A 16,678-nucleotide genomic window follows, 5' to 3' on the forward strand; every position below is an offset into this window, starting at 1 on the left:
AGAAACTATGTAAAATTAAGAAATATATCCTGTTTACTTAAAACCAAACCAAAACAAAACAAGGAAACCAGCAAAGATGTTTTGCAGTTGTTAGGAGTTATTTCAAGAATATTTCAAGAAGTATTAGAAATGACCTTGAATAGCCTCCAATTTGTATATTTTGCCATTCCATGCAAATGCCTGTTCAATTATATTTTGCCTATAAAAAGCTCCCTTACGAATGTGTCCTCCTGGCACATCAGCCAGCATAGCTGCACTGCAGGCTGGAGTACTGCACCAGCTGATGACAGTTTGTGGCTATGGGCTATAAATTTTCTGCTGGGATTCACACTGAAATGTTACCCTTGAGTCTCCGAATTAGCTTTTAACCTAAGGACACAGTTTTTATCCCTACTTCTTGCAAGATAGAGCCCTGCTGTAATTGGCTGTGATGGTGTTCTTCCTCTATACTCCACTTAAGTCTTTACTGTGTGTTTTCCTCACCAGTTTCTGGATAATACCTCTTTGTTTAACTGTGAATTTTACCCACAGGTACCCAGTCGAACAGCAGCTGCAGTGTCGGAGGATCCATGACTATTCTGCCAAACAGGAATGAACTCTCAAGTACGGACATCACTGTGTTGAACATGCTGAACAGGAGGGACAGCAATACTAGCACAATCAGTTCAGCCTACCTGAGCAGCCGCAGGTCCTCTGGAATCTCACCTTGCTTCTCCAGCCGGAGGTCCAGCGATGCCTCCCAGGCAGAGGGAAGACCGCAGAACGTGAGCGTTGCAGACTCCTACGACCCCATCTCAACGGATGCCTCCCGGCGCTCCAGTGAAGCGAGCCAGTGTGATGACCTGCCAAGTCTTCTCAGCCTCACCCCAGCCCAGCAATACAGGCTGAAAGCTAAATATGCAGCAGCTACTGGTGGACCCCCCCCGACTCCACTGCCTAACATGGAGAGGATGAGCCTCAAGACAAGGATGGCACTCTTGGGTGACTGCAGGGAGTCTGGAGTATCTCCACTGCCTCCAGTGAACGTCCCTCGAAGATGTAGTGATGGTGGGGCAAATGGTTACAGCAGGAGGCACTTTCTGTCTCACGAAGCTTTAGGAAATGGGACAAGGAGAGCCAGTGATCCAGTCAGAATGGCCTCTGACAATGTCTCTGTCCCGAGAGTTCAGCGTTTCAACAGTCTTAATAGCTTTAACACTCCTGCTTTGCCTCCATCCATGGAAAAGCGCAACCTTGTTCTTCAGAACTACACCCGTTCTGAGGGTGGCGTCTTCCGCGGCTTCAGCTCCCCCTGTCCTCCAAGCATCAGTGAGAATGTCGCCCTGGAGGCTGCTACAATGGAAGCAGGTAGCAGTCTGAATGATGAGGATCTCCTGCCAGATGACGTGGTCCAGTATCTGAACTCCCAGAACCAGGGCGTGTACGACCATTTGTTGAACAATGTCCTAGATAGCAACAAAATGCATCACAGCTCAGTTTCAGGAAACAACAATTCCAGCAACTTTGACCAAGTCCCTCCACCGAGCAGTCAGCAAGCGGGTCCCGAGGCAAATAAGAGTGATTTGCCCATCCAGTGGAATGAAGTAAGCTCAGGAAGTTCTGACTTGTCTCCTTCAAAGCTGAAATGTGGTCAGCGGTCAGCAGTGCAGCAGGCTCGGGCCTTCAGACTGCATAACAACATGATGGTTCAGCAGCAGAACCTGGAGAGAAGCAACATGGCCCAGCAGAATGGCTATGGGAACCTGATAGAGAACAACACTTCCTACAGTTTACAGCAAAATATGACTCTTGGCAGCGGAGCTGGGAATTCTTTCAGCATGCAGTCCAACAAGCCTTACAGTGAAAGCATGGGCAGGCAAGCAATGATGTCTGGGGTGACAGACAATTCCTGTGGCATGGCAATGCAAGGGCAGAAGCTGAGAATCAGCAACATGCCAGTGAATGGGAACCAACAAAATTTCAGCCATCCCCTGGCATCCAGTGATCAAACCACCAGTATGGCAAACGGGATGCAGGACAGGAATATGATGGAACCGGAATATTTGCAAAGCCAGCCAGTCGGAGATGGCGTTCGTTACCAGGGAGTCGATCAATCTGGTCAAATGATGCTAGGGCAGGTTAGTCCTACCTCACAAGGCAGCCTGTATCAAGGGCCACAGAGCTGTCCACTGGTGTCTCACACCATTGGTAGCCAGCCTTCAGGTTTGTCAGTGGCCAAAAGTTACCAGTCATGCTCTAATTACAGCAGCAACAGACGGCAAAACATGTTGAGAAACAACCTGTCCCAACAGCAAAGACATGTAGGTGATGGCAGCCAGACATACAGGGTAAACACCATCAAGATGGAAATGCAAGGTCAATCACAGCAGTTCTGCTCCAACATGCAGAATTACTCTGGTCAGTTATATGACCAAACCATGGGCTTTAGCCACCAAGCTATGAAAACAGGTTCTTTCTTTGGTTCAGAAGCCAGCTGCCTGCTGCAGGGGACTGCAACTGAAAACTCATCTGAGCTTCTTTCCCCAGGGGCTAACCAAGTGTCAAGCACAGTTGACAGCATTGACAACAACAGTCTAGAGGGTGTGCAGATAGATTTTGATGCTATCATAGATGATGGGGACCATGTCAGCTTAATTTCGGGAGCCCTGAGCCCAAGTATCATTCAAAATGTCTCCCGCAATTCCTCACGCCTCACCACTCCCCAAACATCTCTTACATTCCCAGCTATGCCTGTAAGCACAACCAACATGGCTATTGGGGACATGAGCTCTTTGTTGACCTCACTTGCAGAAGAAAGCAAGTTTCTTGCTGTTATGCAATAGACATCAAAAACAAAAAACACTTAGGAGATAACAGATGGAAAAAAAAAAGACTCATATTTTTTAGTTGTGTATGTATTTTAGCAATCTCATCTCACCTAAATGGGATGTGTTTCAAGTATATTCCTTTTATGGAATAAGGACTCTGAAAACCCTAAAGTGTTCTAGGGAGAAACTGTCTTCCATTTCAGTTTTGAATCAGTATTGCTACGCCCATTCCCTCCCTTTCTCTCTTTTCTCTCTTGCACCCTTTTTAAATGTCTGTATGCTTCTTTTATTTTTCTTTTGTTTTTTACCTGTAAACCAATGTAAACGTGTGAAGTGCATGTTGTGGGGTTTTTTTTTTTGTTTTGTTTTGTTTTGGGTTTTTTTGTAAAGAAAGGCCTGATGAAATGACAATTTTCTGTTACTCAAATGAAGCTAGACCTTGTAAAACTGTTGCAACTTTTCCTCTTGAACCTATAACCAGGCACAATGTGAAGTGAGCATACAGTGATGAAATCCTCTCTGGATGCACTGGACACATCACACTGAGGTGGAAAACCAGCTTAGAAATGCACTGCCATGCTACCCCTGGGCTGCAGTTTCAGAGACACGGAGCACAAAAATTTCAGAGGTTCAAGCAAATAAGAAATGTAAAAATCATCAGCTTTTTGATCTCTAGCAAAAGCTTAAGGTTTTTGTAAACACACACAGAGATAGCTGTCACTGCCTTGAATAACAAGGCTGAGATTGTGTCATGTTCAACTATTTCAGAGGAAGGAGAGGACCAGAAAGCTGTTCGTAGTCCAGCTCTCATCTTTTGCAGTATTTGGTGTTCTGGTTTTCAGCCTTCTTTTTTAAATGACTAAACAGCAAAATTATGGATATGTATAGTGACTTGGGTATTCGACAGTCTTCTCACTGCATACCACATTTGTGGAGGTACAGTCAGGGTGTTATGAAGTATTTCATACAATGAAATAACAAAATTGCAGTATTTCACACTGGGGAATTCTTTTTTTTTTTAATGCAAATTGTTGAGGTGTAACTTGCTGAGCCACTGGTTCTTATTTGCTGGAAGAACTGCGTGTATATCCCCTTTAGCCCAGACAGCTCCATGGATACATAGAGCTTCTAAAATATCATGAGCAAGTCATGTAAAAGAAGTAGAAAATGAATGGCTGGCCCAGTTCTCACACTAGCCAAATAAATCAAAGCAGTTGCAAGCAATCTGATAATCTTAAATGTTTTTCCACTGTGTCCAGGCTTTGCAAAATTAAATTAAAACTGCCATTAAAAATAGCAAAGAAACAAGGGGAACAGCAAGTATTCACAGATCACAGACTATTCTGATCTGGAATTATTATCGGGTCCAACTCTTCAGTGAATGGCTGTATGAGGATCAAACCCACAACTTTGATGCTATTAGCACCATGCTCTAACCAACTGAGTTGTCTGGCAACTAATCAAAGCTCTGAAAGACCAACCCAGCTTCTTTCTCTCTCTCTTGGTGACACCATGTGCATTTAATTTCCAAGCAAACCAGTGGGTCAATGCCCAGGGTCAGTCACACTGGCAAAAAATTGAAAGCAATGCACTGTGATCATTAAGCTATTCACTGGTAGAGGTGAATGGCATTTTCTCTGTGAGCACTGGCTTGTTTTTGGCTCTGCTGGGCTCCATGTCTGCACCCATGAGTACACAGTGCTCCTGAGTGAACAGGCTGCTGTGGGGAACAATCACCAGACCACGGTTTAAATTCACCCACTCCTAGAAGCTGTATGGAGTTCCAACCCTCGAAGACTTTTCAGTTAAATCCCAATAGTGAAGTCCTACTATGGGATGTAGATTGTGCAGGCACCTACAGTCATGGATTTGATGTCTGTGAGGAGCTGATGTTACAGTAGACACACAGCAATATGAGGGAGCGTAGTCAGTTTTGAAATACAGATAAACTTTAGCCCAGTCAAAATTTTCTAGCCTATAGAAGGTGACTTCTGTAGGCTAGAAAACCAACTGTAAAAGAAAAGGTGAAATACCAGGTGATTCGGGACATGGCATTTGAGAAAATGTGGAGGAATTGAATCTCAGTGAAGCTGTCAGATGACATTTATCTGTTAACAGCTGTTAGAATCAGAGTATGAATGTATAAATCAGTAGGAAAACATCATAGGAATTTGGTGCAAGGGCAATATTTGAGTTTATCACAGCACGTACCAAGAGATTTGCACTGTGAGCTGGAATGTCAGAAATCAAGACAAATGTCCATGTCCTACACCTTTTATCATTACCTTGTTCCTGTCTTTCTTGTTATGTTTAGCCAGCATTTCTTTCTTACCCTGTCCCATGCACACATATTCACTCATCCTGCACTCTTCCCTTTGACACTTCCCCTCCCAGTTTCCCTGCCCCTGGCCAGCTATCACAGCCTGCCTGCAGTGGTCCTTGGGTTGCACGGGCAGCTGGGCACAGCTCACCATGGCAAATGACTGCATTGCTGTGGCAGTGGGAGGAAGCTGCTCCCTGTTGCCCTCTTGTTGCCCAAAGGGCCTGCAGAGACCTGCTGCCTGTACACAGCCATTGTCCCTGCTCTGCTGCTGGGACAAGAAGGGATGCATCCCTCTGGGCAGGTCCCCAGGGGAAGGGATGTTCCAAGGACCATGCTGTGCATTGCAGTGCTGGGATACAGTCCACAGCCCTGCAGAGAAGCAGCACTATAGGCACAAGGAAAGGCTGTGCTGGACGTGTTTCAGATAGTTCTCAGTAACCAATCCTGGCTGTTTATTAGAGCTATCAATTACATGTTTATAAACAATTTCAACAGGGAGACTTATGACCAGCCTGGGAGTAGGTGGCTTGGGAGACAAGTCTTTTATTGTAATGGAACTAATACATTAAAAAACCCCAAACATCCCCAACTATTTTTTAAACTCAATTTTCCAGTTCATAATTGTATCTGCTGGTGCAATTGATGCTGGGAAGCTATTAACAGATGTGATCCATCAGAGCTTAGAAGGAGCCATTCATATTGCTCCAGGCTAAAAGGCACTGTTTGAGTAGCCAGTTTGCCTTCCTGGATTTGACAAACCTTTGTCACTCACTTAGCCTTGTCTTGGGCCAACAGTGTGTCTTGGCAGAAACCACATGCTCAAGAAAGGCATCCCATTTGAGTTGGCAAAGCTGAAGAATCAGTGACTCCACTGCGTCCTTGGGGAGTTTGTGCAAAGGATTTATCATTTTCACCATTAAGTGTATGTGCCACTTCTGTTCATGTATCACTTTTCAGTTTTTAGTGTTTTCTCACTCTTTTCTGTTTTATACTAAAGAGCCTGGTTTTGGTACCTGTGAGGGTAGCAATACATCATAGCCCAGCTATCTTGGGTTTTGGTTCTGTTTTGATAAGGTAGACTGGTCTCCCTGAGCATGGCACTGTTACACTGGACACCAGCTTTCACTTGTCAACCTCCTTCTCAACATGTGGCAGTCTGGGGGAAGTCCCATCAACATTGGTGGGATGAGTTTACTAGCACCCCTCTACTCTTCCAGTTACAGAGTTGGTTTCGTGTATGTGGCACATCAGTTGATTTTTGCATAGCTGTTGGAAACCCACTGCTCACCCAAGAGTACAGGAAAATGCACAAAATATCATGAATGTTCTATTGTTAGAGCATTGCAGAATAGGTCTAAATCACCATTAATGGTAATGGCTCTGTGAGGGTCTTCCATATGCGTCACTGTCGGCCTTGGGCACACCAGTAACACTCAGCCTGCCTGAAGTGTGTGCGTTTCTCCAGACAGTTTCACTTTCCACAAAGTGGAAGTTGCCAGTGAAGAGTTTATCTGTCAGCCACGTGCAGGTGAAGGAAAGGTGTGTGGGCTTTGCAGGAAAGTCAGTGGGCTTCCACATGGGAGTGCAATGGTCCCACACATCCACACGTGGCAGATGGTGTTATCCTCTCCTTGGGGAATGGCCCCACATGGTACGTGCATTAAGATGCTGGCTGGCTGCTGACTTCCCATCACTGATTCCCCCCTCCTCAGTGGGATGGCTGGTCAGCTCACCCAGGCCTGTCCCTCCATGGCTTGTCCTCCTGGACAGCAGTGTTTATATTCCCACAATGTATGTGCCTTATTTTGCGTTGACCCTGTGAAAGAGAGGGACCAGGATGTGTTGCCAAATTTTCCTGATGAGTCTGTACTTGCCATTGAGCTAATAGCACATACCACTGTTAATAGTGTCCAAAACATCTTGTAAACCTCTGGTATTCATGTGTTATTGTCCTTGGATTGGTGGAATGTCTCCTATGGAACAGTTACTGTTGTCAGTCCTGCAGATGTGTAAGATAAAAAAAGTGTTGCTTTTTTAAAAAATTTTTTAATTTTTTTTTATAAAGCTTGTAATCCTTAAAAAAAAAAAAGAGAATGTGTAAATACATTTATGTACGGTAGGAATAGTGTTCAGTTGTAACAGACCTTAGTGGTCTTCATTTGATAAACCTGCAGTTATGATCTGATGTTTCTCAAGCCTTAGGTTGATCTGAAGGGTCTGTAGCACTGTGTACATATGAACTGTACTTCTGCTTTCAGAACCACTTAGCTTTTTTGTAACAAAGAAAAAAATGTTTCTTACAATGTCAATAAAAACAAAAGCCTTTGTACTTAAGTTCTTAGCTTTCAGCTTCTGAAATATCTCCTTGGGGGAGGGAGTTATTTTTTCATACATCTGAAAAGCCTGGTTGTAATCAGTGCTTGTATCACTTCCACTCAGAGCTGCTTCCCAGCCTGTTGCCTCACTCCATTCACAGTTTAAATACAGATGGGAAAACAAAACAGGGTGTTTACCTCCTTGCTAAAGAAAGATGGCTGATGAGTGTTGGGTGGAAAAATAAATGAAAATGCAGTGTCACACCGATGAAGTGTTTGAAGGGAGGAGAGAGACTGACTGACCTGGTTAACTCTGCTGCTGGAGCAGTCAGCAGTTCAGAGGCCAAAGCCAAGCTGTGCTGAACTTTGGGCTGTTCTGTGGGGGCTGTGTTTCCATCCCTTGCCAAGGGTGTCTCACAATAGCTTGCCCACCCATGAAGAAGCATGGGAGGGAGGGAGGGAGGGAGGGAGGAAGGAAGAAAAGTTCCCCTGGTTGGGTTAATCTGTAGATGTCCACTCAGGTGGGTTACAGTGAGATCTGCAAAGACACAGTTATCTTCAAAGCTGGACATGTTTAATGAATGCTCCTGTTGAGTACAGTTGCTATGGATGATGTCAAGTTAGTGGTGGCAAACAGTATAGAAAATGTTGTAGCACTGCTTGGTCATAAGGTGTCTGATCTGTTCTCATTTCAAAGCCTTTTGTTTCCATTGCTGGCACCTTGACAAGACCCAGAGCACTCTGTTAGCTGTCAGTGTTCAGGTTCTGCCTTAGTCCTTCCTCAGCCAAAATAAGTGAGCCATTTCCCAGGTGGTGGGAGATAAATTTGCATTGTTATTTGCTCATTTAAAGTTTTTTGGTTTTTGTTTTGTTTTGTTTTTATGTGTGGGTGTGCCCTGTTTTGTTGCGTTTTGTTGTTCACCATTATTTTTTGTCATTTGGCACAGGACTTAAGGTTTAGGAGGGACAAAGGGTAGAATGGAGAGCTGAAGCCTAAAACATGCCCAGCTGAGAAGCCAGTGAGGCAGGAGAGCCCTGGTAGTGGCGTGGTAGGGGCAAGGGAGACCCTGCAGTTTGAAAGGAAGGTTGATGGTGGCCATGGTGCCTTAGCTTAGACGCTGCAATCCAAAATTCTCCCAGAGACTGGCAGTGCTTCAGCATCAGTTCACTTTGGGGGAGGGGTGTGTGTGACAGTGGCTTCCCCACAACTTGGACCAATGGAAGGTCAGCAGCAGGGATGGAACAAGCTTCAGACAAAGACATGATGGGGCAGCAGAGAAATGAGCAGGCCTGTGGGAACTGGGGAGTCAGTAGCAGGATCCATGCTGACAACAGATGATGGCTGCTGTCAGGGGCTCAGAACCAACAGAGGCATTTCTGAGCCTTACCAGATGCCTGCAGGTAGTGGGAGGTGAAGAACTCCCACTTCTTACATGCTAATGCAGTGAAGTCCTGCACACACGCATGCGTGTAAGAGCATGGTGCCCAACAATGTGGTCAGCATTGCACACCTGCTGCCATAAGGGAGCCCACACACCTGGACTGACAGCCCCTCTCTCTCATGAAACTTGCACCACTACCTTCACCTTTAACCAACCCCTGCATGCTCATCTTCCAGCTGGATCTCCTCCACCAGCTGGATCGACTTCAGGATGAATGTCAAGAGGGCAGGAGATTCCAATGGGCCCCCTGCCCTGTTCAGCACATTGGTTATTTGCTGTGTGCTACCACGCAGTGCGAGGTCAAGGTTATAGCATTTCCAGAGCTGAGCAGTGGAGGGCTGGGGCTCCAGGTCACATTCCTCTCCTCCAGCCTGACCTGGGATTGGGCTGATGAAAATCTGCGTGTTCAAAGCTGCAGCTGGAGACAGGAGGACCTGTGTTGCCATGTGGTAAAGCTCAATATGATGCCAAGTTCTCAGGAAAACAAAAAATAGCAGGGCAGTCGTGGCTTGTACCATCCAAAAGCAGATGCTGTTGACCTTTAGTCTGTGCTTGTACCATCCAAAAGCAGATGCTGTTGACCTTTAGTCTGTGCTTTAGTGCCAAGGCTGTAAATTAATCAATTTAATTCATTAAATTAGTTTCTTACTTCAGAAGGGCAGGTACCCAAGAGAGAACTGCAGTTTGCAAAGCCTGAAAAAAATATAACAGAGATATACAGCATCAATCAGCAAGGGAGTAGAAAACTCCCTACAGCCCCCCAGTACCCTAAACAGGTGGCATGACATTACTACACTCAAATCCAAAGATGGGCAACCCAAAAATCACCAGTCATGTTAAGAGCTGGCCTGCCTTGGTCGGGGATGAAGCAGGGCAAGAGCAGACAGTGTACAGGGGCCTGCAGTGCTGATGGAGTTACTGGGCTGGCTGGGTGTAAGCAATGGCACTGTAGGGCAGCCCAGTGTAATATTTTTCCTTTCCCAGCTTTTGTGGGCTTGACTGTGTAATCTTCAAGCTGCTTTTCAAAGAGAGGGTAATGGGAAAGAGAAGACTTGTTCTCTTCAGGCTGAAATACAAGCTATTTGTGTTAGGAACACGGCTTTGTTACATGATTAGTGCAATGGGAGCCCCTAGGCACCACTTCCCAGTACAAACAACTAGTATTAATAACTCATGTTAAAATTGCCTGCTATTTAATAACCTGGGCCTCTTTCCACCCCGAGAAGCACATAAATGCTTTGTGTTCCCACCATCTCTGCCCGTCTTCCCTTGCTGGCTTTGGTCTCTCCCTGCTCATTTCCCAGGAAAAAAAAAGGAGCAGGTTTGGGTAAGGAAGAAGGAAGAACTGACAGTGTTTAACTGGAATCCCCACAGTCCATGTCTGTGTACCTCCTTGCCTGCCCTCCCCATTATGGCGTACTGCTCCTGCCTCTCATGTGAGGCTGCTCATTGCTGCCGTGCCTCGCAATCTCAGTCCCTGCTTTCCCCCGTGTTCTGGGACGGACTGACCTATTTCATGCCTTGCCAAGGAAGCAGCCGCCCTCCCTCCGGGCTGCCCCAGCTGGCTGAGACGTGATAGACCAACAACACTGTTACTCATGGGTGGGAGGCCCGAGTGAGTCATGCTTCCCCTCGCCCCACAGGCGGGGTGGCTGCGGCAGGAGAGCGGGGAGCAGACAGTGGGACTGCGGACACACAGCCATGCACAGTTGGGTCCAGGTGGGAGCAAGAGGCAGTGGGGAGATCAGATGGTGATGAACCATAAACAGGATAGTTTCCCATCGGCTGGCTGAGCTGCTCCAGCTTTTGCCCGCAGCACTAGGATGGCTGTCAGGCCTGCAAGGCGGTCTCTAAGCACCCAGCTCTGCAGAAAAGCATTACTAATGTTCCCACAACCGGAGCAAGAGAGAAGAGACAAATAACTTGGATGGCAACATGAAACAGTGGCAAAAATCTGGAAGACAGAGGAGGAGAGAGGAAAAAAACAAGAGGGTGGAAAGCTCTATAATGACTGAAAGAGCCCCAGATGGATACAAACCGAGAAAAGGCCAGAGACAGAAATAGTAGCACTAATTAGCTGAGCTGAACGACCCCACTCCTGCTGTACCTGAGCATCCTCCGCTGTCCTCAGAGTCCCGACGCTGTCAGCCCTGGGAGAGGAGGAGTGGGAGCAGGGAGCTGCTCAGACCTGGATGAACAGAAGCAATTAAGTTCCTATAGCAACGCTTAGTGAAAAATCCAAAAGCAGAGGCACCTACAGAGCTGGGTAGAAAAAGGGTTGTGGCTCCAGGCAGCATTCCCTGAGGGAGAGCCATGAGAAATATGTGCTTCCCCATCCTGACCATGGATCCTGCTGTACCTTTGCTGCTTGAAGACTTCCCATTTCCATTATATGAGCAGCCAGCCCTCCCAAGACATAGGAAAAGTTCCCTTTGCCTATTTTGCCTTGAGGCAGTTTTGTTTTGAAGTCCTACAGCACATCCCACAGTGCCAAGGAATTGTGGCAATGTTTTCACTGGCAAATTTATTTATATGGAAGGCTTTTTCTGGGAAAGGGCGGACATATCTCATCCCTGTCACTGCTGACCACCTCAGCCTCCTGTCAGCTGTTTTCAGTAAACTCCTTCAACTTTGTCTGTGGGACCCCATGGCATGGCATTGCTTAAATATGGCTTTTTGGAGGGAGCTTCAAAGAAGGAAAAATGGTCTGCATCATCCTGCTTCAGAAGCTGAACTAGAGCTCTCATCGGAAGTTTGCAGATGTAAAAGAGGGCTAAAAATCCCCAAGTCATACCTTTTGTGAAAGCAGTCATCAGGCACTGACTACTGACTCCTCAGAGCTGTGTAGTTCAGTGGCCAAGGCCCCAGCGCCCATAGCTGCCCCCAGAGGCTTGGGGCTGGAGCAGCAGAAGTGAAGGGCTGCAGGGCTGCTGTAAGTGGCAAAGTCTGCTGCAGCACGTGTGGGCACGGGGCTTTGTTCCCTTCCAGCAGGAGTAAATCAAACTGCCCTTTGCAGCCATCCAGGGAGGAGCAGCATAGTTTGTCCCCCAGGGCTGCTGTCTCCTCTTCACATCACCTTTGGAGTAGGAAAGCTCCTGCAGCTGATCCAGCTGGCAAGAGCTCTCCTTTGGACACCATAGGACACACCATGACATGCTTGTTTTGGGATTTTTTGGGGTTTTTTAAAATTTTTTTTGGTTGGTTTTTGTTGTTGTTGTTGTTGTTGTTGTTGTTGTTGTTGTTGTTGTTGTTGTTGTTATAGGGAGTTAAAGGAATTCATGTCACTTTGAAGTTTGTGGTGCAGTGTCCCAGTCCAGGCCCACCATGTGACCTCACTGCAGGCTGGCACAGCATGAGCAATCCCAGTGGCACCTTGCCCATCAGCTCCTACACCTGCCCTGTGTCCAGTCCTTCCCTTGCTATCGATGTGTCTCCCTGCCTTTTCCTCCTCTTCTCAAGGCTGGGCTGGAGCATAGGGGAAAACCAAAAATATTGCATGCTATTTTTTTTCTCTTCTTGGCTGGTCTCTTGGAGATTGCTGCTGTTTTCTCCCAATTACAGAAAATGCTTGAAGCTGTGTAGAGGCTTAGCCACACAGTCAGGGAGGCAGCAATGCCTTTCTTAGCTCTGTGGAGTGCAGTCTTGAACCACTGTAGCACTTCTTGCTTACCCTTGTACCCTGAGACATCTTAGGTTTCAGTCTTGGGTTTCAATTGCTCTTCACCTGAGCTCTGCTTGGCACGGGCAGCCGGAAAGTGCCAGGCTCCAGTTTAGCCGGAGCATTAGCAGAGAAAAGGAAAGCTGGAGCATCAGCCAGCAAAATGTAATAGGGAATCCTCTTGCCCCCATCTGTGCTGATGCCAAAACCAGGGCCTGGCTTTCCTGTTTGAAACAGGACTGGGGACTGAGGATGCCTGCTGCAGGGTCAGCTCTGCCTTTAGCAGCTCCCATAGTTTCAGAGGCTTGTGTGCCAAGCTTTGCTTAGAAGCTCTGGTGCAAAGAACCCCATTCAGCAGAAAGCCCAGGAGAATACAAAATCCCCTTGGACTTTTTATTGTGGAAGAGGAGCTGGTCAAAACCAAAATCAACAGTCCTGAAGCAAATAGTGCAGGCTTTGATCTACCCAGTTAAATATGAGCCTAGTGAACTGGATCCTCCTCTCTTTGTGCATGTTCTCAAACAAACTATTTTCCTTCAAGAGAACAGGCTGCAGACTGTCAGGCTTTCTCTTCTCCTATCCTACACCAAATGATGAGTTTTATGACAACGTTGTCCTAACTTAAGCCATCCCATGCTTGGCTGGCCTTGTGCTAAACTTAAGAATGGAGAGCCTCAAAACCCCAAATGTTGTTCCCAGTGTGCCCTAGACAGTGGCATTGCTTAGATTTGCTGGTGCAAATCAGCACTGTGTATGCTGAGCATAAGTATTTGGTTAGTCTTTGAGCTGATATGTGCTGGTCCACTGCAATGAAAACATCAGATTTACAGGAAGAAAAACAAAGGAAACAGACAGAATTTAGTAATTTTAGAGACACCACTCTGCAAAAATGGACCCAGCTCAGTTTCAAATTTGGGGTGTCCTTGAAAGCTGTAGCCACATATGACCATCTCAGGGCTGGCTCCAGGGACAGCTGCCTCTGCCCAGGGACCATACTGTGTTTTCTGCTATACAGGAGGTATCCAAAAAGCACGTCTGAAGCCCTCAGGCATTGAGCACCACCACTGCTTCACCACCCCTGGTACAAGTAAAGCTGAACCTTGGTGCCTGGCTTTCAGGTCCTTCCCCAGGTAGCACAGATGGGACAGATGAGAGCTGACCTGTACCACCCTAACCCTGGGTCTGGAAAACCCCAACTCCAGCTTAAGTCAGGGGAGGAATAAAAGCAAAACCTTCCTGAAAGGCTAGCAAATGACAAAAGTGAAACAATGAGCCAATTGCTTACCAGGAAAATCCCCCAGTTGCTGTGTGGGTGGTGTGGGAGCATAGCCCCATGACTGCTGGGAAGTTGGGGCCCTTCTGGACAGCTGTGGGAGCCAGGGGCATGGCAGTGATGCTGTCCAAGGATCAATGTCCTCATAGCCTGGCTGCCCAGCCAGCTGCCAGTTCTGAAGTTCTGGGGTACCTGTGCAGGATCCCTGTGTGGGAAGCAGCGACAGGGTTTGTGAGCAGGAGGGGAGGGGTTTGTTTTGCCCCTGTCCTTCCACCCAGGAGTGGGGCTGGGTGCCTGGTTTGTGCAGGAGTACTGCTTACTGTGCTGAGTGAGCAGTACTTGTTTAGTCTCACACACCTCCTTGGCTCCATCACACTTTGGCTTTCTAGTTTGTAATAATCCCCTTCCAGCATTTGAGCTCACCTCTGAGGATTCAGCAGCGACCCTGTCTGCGCTGGATGTGCATTGTTCCCACAGCTTGGCCACAGCTCACAGGGGTGGAAGCAGCGGGGCAAGAACCATCTTTGTGCCTGAGGTCCCAAGGCTGCATCAGCAGCCCAGTGCTGCCATGCTGTGGGAATCATGATGCTGACCTGCTCTGTAGCCAGCCTGCAGTGCCAGCCTAGCTGCAAAGACATCCCACTGTGGGCATGATGCTCCCATCCGTGGGCTCTGCTGGGACCACTGTCCCCTGTGAAGGGAGATCCTTAATTGACTGACTGGGGCTGTAATTCAGGGTAGCCATGACCTTCTTGCCCCCACCCTGCACTGGCTTCTGGTCTGCAGCCAAGACAGAGAGCCATCACCTGTCAAGGCTTCAGCCTCATGTTCCTTGGACTGAGACCTCTCCTGCCTCCACCACCACTTTCCTGCCTTCTTTTTGAAATGGTCAAACACCAGGCAGAGTAAATCCTAATGGAGCATGGAAAAAGGTGATGCAGAAGTCTGTCTGGGGAACATGTGTGTCATTTTGCCCTGTCATCACCCTTCCTTCCTGGAAGCGTCCAAATAAGTGAATGAGGCATCCCAATCAAAGCCCCTGCTGCCTACAGCAGTGACTCTGCCGCCAAGATGAATTTGGCAGCCATGTAGCAGATTTTTGTATATGCTCTAAACAGCATTTGGATGGCAAGTAAGGACAAACACAGCTTTGCCCTTGAAAGCAAACTACCTAAGCTGGCTTCTGGTGCAGGTAATTAATAGCAACTGCTTTATATAAAGCAGCAGGAGGAGCAGTCCATTTTCCACAGCTCCTGAGCTGGCCCGGTGGTGGCACTGGCATTGGGACAGAGGGCCCAGGGCTGGAGGACCAGCACTGCTCACAGCACTGCCCACAGCACAGTTTGCAGCCTCTTGCTGAGCTGCACAGTGCTGCCCTCAAAGACAAACCACCAGCCGTGGCCAGCTCAGCTTGGGAAGGCCGATGGGCTGGCAGCCCAAGGCAGTGTGGAGTTTTCCATGGTCAGTTATTGTGCTGGCATGGCCAGAAGCTGCTATTATTAGATGGCATATGAATCACCCACACGGCTGGAATTAGCAGCCTCAGCCTGAGCCGAGCTGGACACTTAGTGGAAAAGCCTCATTTAAGCCCAGCCAAGAGACAAAAGTGGACAGGGCTCTGAGAAATGGCTTGCCCAATGCCCACTTCAGCCCTGGCTGCTGCCTCTTCCAGCTGAGAGGGAAGTACCAGCTCTAGAGATTTCCCATGGCCCTGATGGTGTGACAGAGGAAAGAAGGATCAGAAAACCTACATCCCTGTTCATGCACTGCCAACCCCATGCAAAATATAGCAAGAGAAGAAAAACTTTGGGGGATACAAACTTAAACCATAATCTGATGGGGTTGGTTGAAAGGTCACAACCTGACAAAAGGTACAGGTGAAGGGTTTACAGCTGCCATGCCTGTGCCTCAGCCTGGTCTGCTGCAAAGCAACATCAGCAGGCAACACCAGCAGCTGCTGAGCAGGGTAAAAGGGCTCTGTGGCTCTGGGGCCCAAACTGGCAGATTACTGGGAACTCACTGGGTGCAGAGCAAAAGAGAGAAAAGAGGGAGCTGGAAACACACTTGCTTTTCTGGATGGGAAAACACTGAAGCCCTTTGATTCCTGTTTTGACTCATTTAACCCTGGAACTGCAATAAGACAGCCCAGTAAGTAACACAACTTGTAGGAATTGCAGCTGCTAAAGTTTTCTTTCAGTCTTGTCACTAGTCAGTTTTGCATGTTATTCCTCATTTACCCTTTTGCAAATGAGATAAAGTCCGGTCTCCGTGTTCTCTTGCATGGTTGTGAATCAAATGCATCAGCAATAAAGTTCAATCACCAGAGCTATGCTGGGATATTTGCTTCACCCTGAGCTTTTCCTACCAAAATTAAAATTACACACTATGTCATCTTTTCACAGGATGTGAAAGAGAATTTCATATGCATTGCAAAATCACACCAAGGCACATTGTCAAGAGTGGCGGAGTACACACCACTTCTTATAGCCTAACAAAGGACCTTTTATTTAATAATGAACTATTACAGCACAGTACAAAGATTTGCTTTGTTCAGTGACTAGAAATTGTTTGCAGATTTTTCCAGCCACCGGGAGTTGACAGTTCACTTAAGAAATCAATTCTTAAAGCTAGAGTGCCTATATGCCTGTTTGGCTCTTGCAACACTGCAAGCTCAGAGCTGCACGGGGTCCAGTACAGCTCTCTTTTTCCATGGACTGAAACAGTGAAAAATTTTTGGATCTATTTCTTGGTGGAGGAGGCAAACCCATGTTTTCAGCTTTTTCTCCCTCATCACCTTCAGGAAAGCTTAAAGCTTCTTATTCATACTGCTGAAAGCAAGGGATAAGAAGGGGAAAATTGT

General features: G+C 47.2%; 1 protein-coding gene and 1 long non-coding RNA gene across 2 annotated transcripts in view; one reads left to right on the forward strand and one right to left on the reverse strand.

The window, feature by feature from the left end:
* Positions 1-3,148, forward strand: part of GLI3 (GLI family zinc finger 3) — a 201,775-nt gene extending 198,627 nt beyond the window's left edge. Inside the window, exon 15 of the mRNA XM_036406944.1 lies at positions 532-3,148. Coding sequence (XP_036262837.1) covers positions 532-2,822 — 2,291 coding nt within the window. The 3' untranslated portion in view covers positions 2,823-3,148. The remainder of the gene's footprint in view (positions 1-531) is intronic.
* A 4,849-nt stretch (positions 3,149-7,997) lies between these two features.
* On the reverse strand, positions 7,998-11,079 carry LOC118701954 (uncharacterized). Its single transcript, XR_004982609.1, has 2 exons — positions 10,995-11,079; positions 7,998-9,580 (listed from the first exon to the last, which is right to left on the reverse strand). It is a non-coding gene; the product is annotated as an uncharacterized LOC118701954 (long non-coding RNA).
* Between the last annotated feature and the right edge of the window lie 5,599 nt (positions 11,080-16,678).

The sequence above is a fragment of the Molothrus ater genome, chromosome 1 (assembly GCF_012460135.2).
Source record: "Molothrus ater isolate BHLD 08-10-18 breed brown headed cowbird chromosome 1, BPBGC_Mater_1.1, whole genome shotgun sequence".
NCBI lineage: Eukaryota > Metazoa > Chordata > Aves > Passeriformes > Icteridae > Molothrus > Molothrus ater.